The following is an 8,855-nucleotide window of genomic DNA, read 5'->3' as shown; positions in this document are numbered from 1 at the left end:
GGAGCCGCCCCTTCCCCGGACAGCCGGCTTCTCCGTCCCCAAAACGCGACGGGAGGCCAGCCTTCCAGGGCTCAACGAGGCCGGAGCCACCTAGCCGCGGAAGCCGCGCCGAAACCCAACACGCCGCTCATCCCGGGCGCCTGAGGTGGCCGCTGCTTCCCACCATCGCCCTTGGTCCTTTCGGGAAGGGGCTCGCCTTGCTCGGGCTGGGAATGCGCCTTCCTGCGCCAGCTGCCCATGGAGGAGGTGGCCTCGCTGAGCAACGTTTCTGCCGCGCCCGGCAATGGAAGCGGGGGGAGCGAGCCGGGGACGGCGCCCTCGGACCTTGCGGAGGAGGCGCGGTGGGGCTGGACGGCGGCGGCGCTGGTCTCGCAGGGCCTGTTGCTGCTCGCCATCTTCGCGCTTTCTACGCTGGGCAACGGCGCCGTGGTGGTCATCATCGCCCGGCACCGGCAGCTCCGGACAGTCACCAACGCCTTCGTGCTGTCGCTGTCGCTCGCCGAACTGCTGGACACCCTTCTGTGCCTGCCCTTGGCCTTCGCCAGCCTTCTCAATGGGCGCCCAAACGGGGCCTGGCTCTTTGGGCGCCGCCTCTGCTTGGTCAGCGCCACCCTCCACGCCGGCCTGGGCATCGCTGCCACCCTGACCATGGCCCTGCTCTCCTTTGACCGCTACTGTGCCATTGTCCGCCAGCCGCTGCATAAAATGGGCCGCCGGAGAGCCACGCAGCTCCTGGTTGCTGTGTGGTTGGCCGCCCTGGGCTTCTCAGGGCCTTGGTACCTGCTGGCCCAGGAGGAGGAGGAAGAGGAGGAGCAGCCTGTCGGGCCAGGCGCCCCTGCCTCCTACCATTGCATGTATGTGTTGCCTTGGGGCTCTTCCCATTTGGGTCCCCCTTATAGTGCAACCTTGATTGTCCTCTGCTACCTGCTGCCCTTCGCCCTCATGTGCTTCTGCCACTATAACATCTGCCGGGCAGTGCGGCTGACCGAGAGCAGGGTGCGACCCCTCACCACTTATGGGCACCTCCTGCGTTTCTATGGTGAGATGCGCACAGCCACCACCGTTCTGATTATGATCATCTCCATCATCTGCTGCTGGGGCCCTTATTGTATATTAGGCTTGGCTGCTGCAACGGGACGCTTCTCCTTTTCCCCAGCTATAGACACTGTGGCAAGCTGGATGGCCTGGGCCAATGGTGCCATTAACCCCCTCATCTATGCCACCCGCAATCCTAACATTTCTCTTCTTCTTGGACGCAATCGGGAAGGAGGCTATCGGGCTCAAAAACCTATGGCTGCCTATTTGGCAGCTGCTCAGGGTCATCGGCTGGAGAGCAAGAACCGGGCAGAACGCTATGCCAGCTATGGGCATGGCAGTGGGGGCACTGTAAGGAATAACCTGACCTGCTCCAGTCCAGGGACTGGTAGAGAAGTGGCTATGTGGGCTTTTAAGAACCCAGCTGTGCTTTTCTGCCGTGATGCGCAACCCGGTTCAGCATCTGAAGTGGGCTTGCCACACAAATCAGGCAATGTTGATACTTGCCTCTAAATCAAAATGGCTACATGAATTGGAATTAGTTTGGTGGCAAAACCTATGTTAATCAAATGTATGTTACCTGATGGGGAGAATAATAGATCTTGGAAAATGGGCATGTGAAGCAAAGGGATCAAATTAACTCCTGGTCTTCTGAATATTCTAATGGCTTATGGCAATTTGATTTTTGCTATGTATGGTTTCCTTGAGAGCAAGAGTTAAAAGCTATTGGCAAAGCATGAAGTAAAATGGGCTGGATTTTAACATTTACTAGGTGATGATTTAACAGTGCTATATGGCTGTATCCATAAGACATACTGACTTGCATACTGGCCAGGCACTTGTTAATTTAGTGTGTTGTGTGAACTAGAAAACTGGATTGTGAAAATCCTGGGTTAATATACCGGGCAAACATAATCTGGGGGACTGGCCAACTAGCACTGAGCTAAAGGATAAATCAAGAACGGCCATTCTAGAGAAACTAGAGATGTCTCATGCGCAGAATAACAAAAAAGAGGTGACTCACTTGGGAAAGATGAGCATTATAAGATCACAGTACTAGACTCAATATGTGAAAGAAAATATTACTCATCAATAAGTCTGCTGTCACAAACACCAGTGAGTAAGCTGGTCTGTTGATGATGAAGTAGCATTTTCTCAGTAATGAAATATCACAGAAAAAACGTGCTTCTAAATTTTACCAATTTATAGTGTGCTTTTTTGACAGTTTATTGCTAATGTACCTTCAAAAATATTTTGTATAGTTGAAAACAAATATAAGAGTATCCAGCAAAAATTTGAACCCACTGATTAAGCTTCCAGTGATTTCAATAGGCGACATTTGAAGCACAATTGTATGCCTGTTTCTTCAAAAGCCATATGTGTAATTAATTCTCATTGAAATCAATGGGGCCTGAAAATTGCTTATGTGGACGATGCCATGTTCAGAGTATTTTCCTTGAACCGTTGTACTGGCTGATATCAAATCAGAGTCAGTTGTAGTCTGGTGTCATCTAAGTCAGATGAATGAATGGATGAATGAATGAATGGATGAATGAATGTTGGACTAACCTCTAAGAGTTCATCCAGGCCTGTAATGCTATGATTTTTAAAAACCCAAATTCCTATTTGCGACAAAAGCACATTCCTATTTGCGACATTTTTGGATTTGCTGCACTGTAATGTTTGTCTGGAGTGTACCATGGATTTTTCCACAGAAGCATTTTTTAGCCTTAGTTTTATACAACACAGTATTCATTATATTGAGAACTTTCGAGTTTCATTGAATGGATGGATATGATTGTGAGTATTATCCTTCTAAACCAGGGGTGTCAAACTCAATTTCATTGAGGACCGCATCAGGGTTGTGTTTGACCTCGGGGGGCCAGGGTGGGCATGCCCAGCTTGACATCACTCATGTTGGGGGTGCCTGTGGTGGCCTGAGTGCTTTTCCAGTGAAAACAGGCTCCCGAGCTCCGTTTTCGACTGTGATGGCCTCCTGCAACCCTCTGCTAGCAAAAACGGAGCTCGGGAGAGATGCACGTGGCCCTTGCAAGCTCCGTTTTTGGCTGCGACAGCCTCCTGAAACCCTCTATCAGTGAAAATGGAGCTTGGGAGGGCTGCATGCGGCCCTCCAAGCTCTGTTTTCTCTGGCAGAGGCACCATGGGGTGGTCCTTCGCTATTTCCAGGGTGGCACTGAGGGCCAGATCTAAGCACCCCATGGGCTGGATCTGGCCCCCGGGCCTTGAGTTTGACACCCCTGTTCTAAGCCCTCTTCATCTTTTACTTTGGTTCATTTGCACTGTACTTGATGAAGCTTGAATAGGCTGATCTGAGCAAGCTACAGCCTATATATACAGGAAGTCTGTGACTTACAACCATTGGTTTAGTGACCGTTTGAAGTTACCACTGCACTGAAAAAAGTGACTTATGACCGCTTTGCACACTTAAAACGGTGCCAGCATCTCCATGGTTACAAGTTCAAAATTTGGATGCTTAGCAATTGGTTCATATTTATGACGATTGCAGTATCCCGGGGTGTGTGTGTGTGTGTCATGAGATCACTTTTTGCAACCTTCTGACAAGCAAAGTCAATGGGGAAGCCAGATTCACTTCGCAACCTTGTTACTAACTTAACAACTGCAGTGCTTCACTTAACAAATGTGGCAAGAAAAACCGTAAAAGTCGAAACTCACTTAACAACTCTTTTGCTTAAGTACTTTGGGCAGTATTGCTACAGTAATTTTGGGCTAAATTATGGTTGTAAGTCAAGGACTACCTATAGTTGCCTACTTTTTATGAATTACAGTAAATGCCATAAAATAAACACTGATTTGAAAAAACTCTGATGCCTGCCTCGTTATTGAGCAAAAGGATCTTGCACGGCGTGCCAAATGCATACATATTTTGAAACAGTTGGGGAATAGTGTTGGTTTGGCTTGCTTTTTTTTTTTGCAGAGGGGTCCTCGGTTCAGCAAATGGCTCACCAATCTGCTTCTTCCATTGAGATAAATTGGACAGCTGTTTAAAAAGGTGGCTTGCCAAATGCATGGAAAAGATTGTATCTCTGCTACATTGGAAGCAGGATTTGAGTGGCTGCAGGACCAAACATACAAATACATCTGCAAAAGGGTTGTACTTGATCAAAGGTGCTTTTTTTCAAGAGGGGGGGGAACCCCCCCACCTTTTGGACAACCATGACCTGGATGACTGAGAATCTCCATAGACATTTACTTGATCAATTGTGCGTACAACTCTGCAACTCTGCTTTTTCCACTGAGTTAAGAGCCTCGTCTTTTGTTGGGTAGTTTGTCTGGAAATTGGTTTTACTAGATGGTTTGGAAAAAGAAAACCACTGAAACAAGGAGTTTAAACTAAAGTGACACTGAATTTTTCCTCTATCTTATTGCTTGAAAGTTCTGTTTTGAATTTTTCTTCAAAATGTATTTGAATTTCATTTAAGAAAAACAGTTTAATTTTCATGTTACACATTTTTCTGCTATGTTCTGCAGTTTCCATGGTTGCCTGAAGTTCTTGATCTGAAAGACTGGGAGGAGTTCTTTTGGGTTACATTAGAAGTAAGGGAGGCTACAAACCCTTGATGGATAATTGTAAAATGAAAGAGGATATTCACATATACCTTCACTACACCAAAGTCCTCTTATGCCAGTAATCGCAGTGCTGGCTTATTCTTTAACAAAGAAATTTCAAAAGTAAATCATCCTTCATCAAGTTGAATAAAAAATATAGAAAAATGCATTTTTCCTACATTTTGTATTCAGTTTGATGGCATATGCACACAATGGCAATTTACAATTTGATGTTGCAGTTTTAAATATAACGTCTGGATGATGTGGGAAGATTTTATTGCAAATAAGCTGAAATATGCATCTACAGGTTTTGTGAGTATTACATTATCTAACTCTACCAACTCCATGCAACCCCCCCCTCCCACTTTCCCACAGCACTAAGTGTGGCAGCCCTGAAGATCCAAAGAAAAAGAAAAGGGCTGACAATAACTTTCATTCTGAAAAATCAGACCTGACATCTTCATTAAGAGAAAACCCTTAGAAAATCAAAGTACTGTTAAAGTACTGTTGCAAAGCTGTAATTTAGTAAAAAAAAAAAAAAACCCTGACATTTATGTAGTCAAATATGTAACATCATAAAGAAGTCTTTTCCAGAAATACAGGGGATAAGGGTGCATTGAGCCTGAAAAAGATTAATCCATTCCAAAAAGAAGTGTCTTCAAATCACAAAGTACGTCAAACCTGCCACAGCTTAAAGTCCTAAACAGAATGATTCTTAGCCCCATTTGTTTAGAAAGGTATAGTTTTATTAGAAGTCAAGCATATTTATTTTATTTTTTATTTATTTATTTCATCAAGCATGTATTAGATAACAGATATAAGTATAGCATAGATTAGTAATGCAAAGCCAGAACTGAAAATCACACACCAAAATCCCTAAATTCAACTTTTCCCTCCCTTAGCTACTTAGCTCCTCCCACATACAACCAGTCAGGTTCAGGCAAGGTGTTTTTTGTAACTGTCAGTCCAAGCACAGTTTGGTATGCAGCTGGTATGTTGGGTAACCTTGAAACAGTCTGGAGGAGATACAGCACTTACTTTTGTTTTCCCCCAAGCCTTCCCCCTTACATGCCCCCCTCCCCATAGTTCATGGCAATCTCTCACCATATAGCAGTTAAGCACAACCAGAGATGGGTTTCAGCAGGTTCTGACCAGTTCTGCAGAACCGGTAGTGGAAATTTTGAGTAGTTCGGAGAACCAGTAGTAAAAATTCTGACTGGCCCTGCCCCCATCTATTCTCTGCCTCCCAGCTGATCGGGAGGAAATGGGGATTTTGCAGAAACCTTATCCTGGAGTGGGGTGGGAATGGAGGTTTTACAGTATCCTTCCCCTGCCACGCCCACCAAGCCACGTTCACCAAGCCACACCCACAGAACCAGTAGTAAAAACGTTTGAAATCCACCACTGAGCACAACCGAGCATATAGTGGCAGCTGACAATGTAATTCATATTGGTTTGGCCAGAGCTCTTTTCTAAGGCAAAAATAGAAGTATAGGCATTCTGCTTCTGATCCCTAATAATCCAAGGTGTTCTGTCTTTTTCAGTCCTTGGAGCATAGATTGCATATCCAGATCAGGGCACTAAACTAGCTAACTCAATATTGCTTACACTGGTGATTCTCAAAATCTTTCTTCCCCCAATAGAAGTGGGAGAAATCATAAGAGTTCAAATTTACCACTTGATACCAAAGCAGAGCATGGCCATGCATCATTCTTGTTTTCTGGAATCATGGCCAAAAGTGTATTGTGGGAATCAAGAGTACAAAAGGATGAGGCAGCTTAACCTGCTTAATCAGCTCTCCTTGGAGAAAAGAATCATTGACTGCCGATCACCCAAAACCAGTCTAGAATGCCACTTTTAGACAGAATTTGTTATTTCTTTTGGTACGGTTCAAACCACGATTATTCTGATGATGAAGTATGAGAGAAAGAAGCTGTGATGAGTTGATCTTGCTCAACAAACTGATTGAATCTCTTGCTATCCTTCTCATTTTTCTGCTACAACCTTTTACATTCACAAATGAAGGTTTTCCTTTTCCCTTGCTACAGCAAGAATAGGAAGTACATTTTCCACACAAGATTAATCCACAGGATTCTTCAGATGGGCTAGACTTTAACTTCCGGAATCCAACATATCTGAAGGAATTTGAGGCATAAAATGGTTGGAGCAATTGCTTGGGATACATGTTGCATGGTGATTGAGACCATAAGCAAGATCATTTTTTGCCCAAGTGCTTATCTTTTATACAAATGTGTCTTTAGAGTTGGCATAAGTTCCTTGAATGGAAAGAATTGGAAAGGAAAGAGAAGAGAGCCCTGGTCCTTCCATTATTCCATTCCATTATTCCAGGGGCAGTCAGAACAAATGTTTGGCTCGAGGATGTGTGAGGGACAGCATCCTATTGGAAGCAGAATTTTAATCATCCTTCATATACTTTAGAGATTCATTACATTGAACCAGTGGTGGGTTGCCCCTGGTTCAGACCAGTTCTATAGAACTGGTAGTAAAACTGGCGGGAGGCTCCGCCCACTGACCCTGATACTATCAGAAGTGATCTGCGCATGCGCAGAAGCTTCTGCCCACGTGCAGAAGCAAGGCGCGTGCATGAGTGAAGCGAGCACGCCTGTGCGATCCCGTTGCAAAGCAGTAGTAAAGGTAAGTAGAACTCACCCCTGCATTGAACATGTGATAATACTATCAAACATCCACATCAGTCTCTCCCAGGACCTTGGGAAGGACTCAATAGATGTATAAAAATGCCAAATCCACTCTGAATATTTGGCTGACTGTGACAAACTATAATAGTCGATGCATTATGCTATCCTAGGTTTTTGGAAAGAACTTGATGGGTAGAAAGGCCAATCACCAGCTAAAAAACCTGGGAGCATGACTTCATATTGTTGTGAAGAGATAATAATTTAGCAGTCCAACTCTCAATGACTCTGGGCAACTGACAACAAAAATCAAGGCCAGATGATGTAAAGCAGGGGTCTCCAACCTTGGCAACTTTAAGACTTGTGGACCTTCAACTCCCAGAACTCCTCAGCCAGAAAAGCTGGCTGAGGAACTCTGGAAGTTGAAGTCCACAAATCTTAAAGTTGCCAAGGTTGGAGACCCCTGATATAAAGGAAGGGGTTTCTCCTTTCCTTTCCAAAGGCCTGGGTGAAGAGCCAAGTCTTCATTGGTCTTCTGGGAAAATGTTCCAGTGAATGCTAGACTAGAGCATCTATTTCCAGGGGGACATGTATGTTGAATTGCTGCCTACTGCAGCAATAGGATTAGCGAAACAACATTTCATTGCCATACAATCAATCTTCTGTTACTTCATCGAATGCTGGGTTGTAAACACCAGGAGGGCAAGGACATTTGCATCAACCCTATTGATGAGTGTTGTTATTTTTTTTTTATTTGATTTATATGCCGCCCTTCTCTGGAGACTCAGGGTGGCTTACAATGTGCTAAGCAATAGCCTTCATCCTTTTGTATATTTATACAAAGTCAGCTTATTGCCCCCACAACTGGGTCCTCAATTTACCTACCTTAGAAAGGATGGAAAGCTGAGTCAACCTTGAGCCTGGCGAGATTCGAACCTGCAGTAATTGCAGGCAGCTGGTCTTAATAACAGGGTGCTTTAGACCACTGTACTACCAAGGTTCTATTACTATAAATACCATTGATTATTAAAAGACCCAAATGAACTACAGGTAGTTCTCAACTTGCAACAGTTTGTTTAGTGACCGAAGTTACAACGGCGCTGGAAAAAAGTGACTTATGGCCAGTTTCACACTTATGACCATAGCAGCATCTCTGTAGTCACATGATTTATATTCAAATGCTTGACAAGTGGTTCATATTTATGACTGTTGCAGTGTCCCAGGAGTCATCTAACAAGCAAAGTCAATGGAGAAGCCAGATTCACTTATCAGCCATGTTACTAATTTAACAACTGCAGTGATTCACTTAACAAATGTGGCAAGAAAAGTCATTAAATGGGGCAAAACTCACTTAACAAATTTCTCACTTTGCAACATAAATTTTGGGCTCAATTATTGTCGTAAATCAAGTACTACCCATCTTTTCCAAAAGATCAACAGGGCTGAGAGATTGTTGCATTCTCCAGTAGATGGCAGTGCTGCTTTTTTTATAGAAATGGTATAAAACCAAGCCTGTATAACCTTGTTTCAATTAATTAATTTTCCTCTCTCCTCTCTCCATTGGGGCACACAATCTTC

At 44.3% G+C, this 8,855-nt stretch overlaps 1 protein-coding gene across 1 annotated transcript; it reads left to right on the top strand.

Moving 5' to 3' along the window:
- The first annotated feature begins 237 nt into the window (after positions 1–237).
- On the top strand, positions 238–3,876 carry GPR135 (G protein-coupled receptor 135). Its single transcript, XM_034433507.3, has one exon. It carries the CDS (start codon positions 238–240, stop codon positions 1,546–1,548), a length of 1,311 nt encoding a protein of 436 aa, XP_034289398.2. The 3' UTR covers positions 1,549–3,876.
- The last annotated feature ends 4,979 nt before the right edge of the window (positions 3,877–8,855 follow it).

Source organism: Pantherophis guttatus, chromosome 1 (assembly GCF_059756535.1).
Source record: "Pantherophis guttatus breed Tessera chromosome 1, ASM5975653v1, whole genome shotgun sequence".
Classification (NCBI taxonomy): Eukaryota; Metazoa; Chordata; class Lepidosauria; order Squamata; family Colubridae; genus Pantherophis; species Pantherophis guttatus.
The sequence above is the reverse complement of the archived record's forward strand: the minus strand, read 5'-3'. Positions and strand labels throughout refer to the sequence as shown.

Bases quoted from the DNA above. Each gene is read 5' to 3' on its own strand.
- GPR135 (XM_034433507.3), top strand. From the start codon at position 238: ATGGAGGAGGTGGCCTCGCTGAGCAACGTTTCTGCCGCGCCCGGCAAT.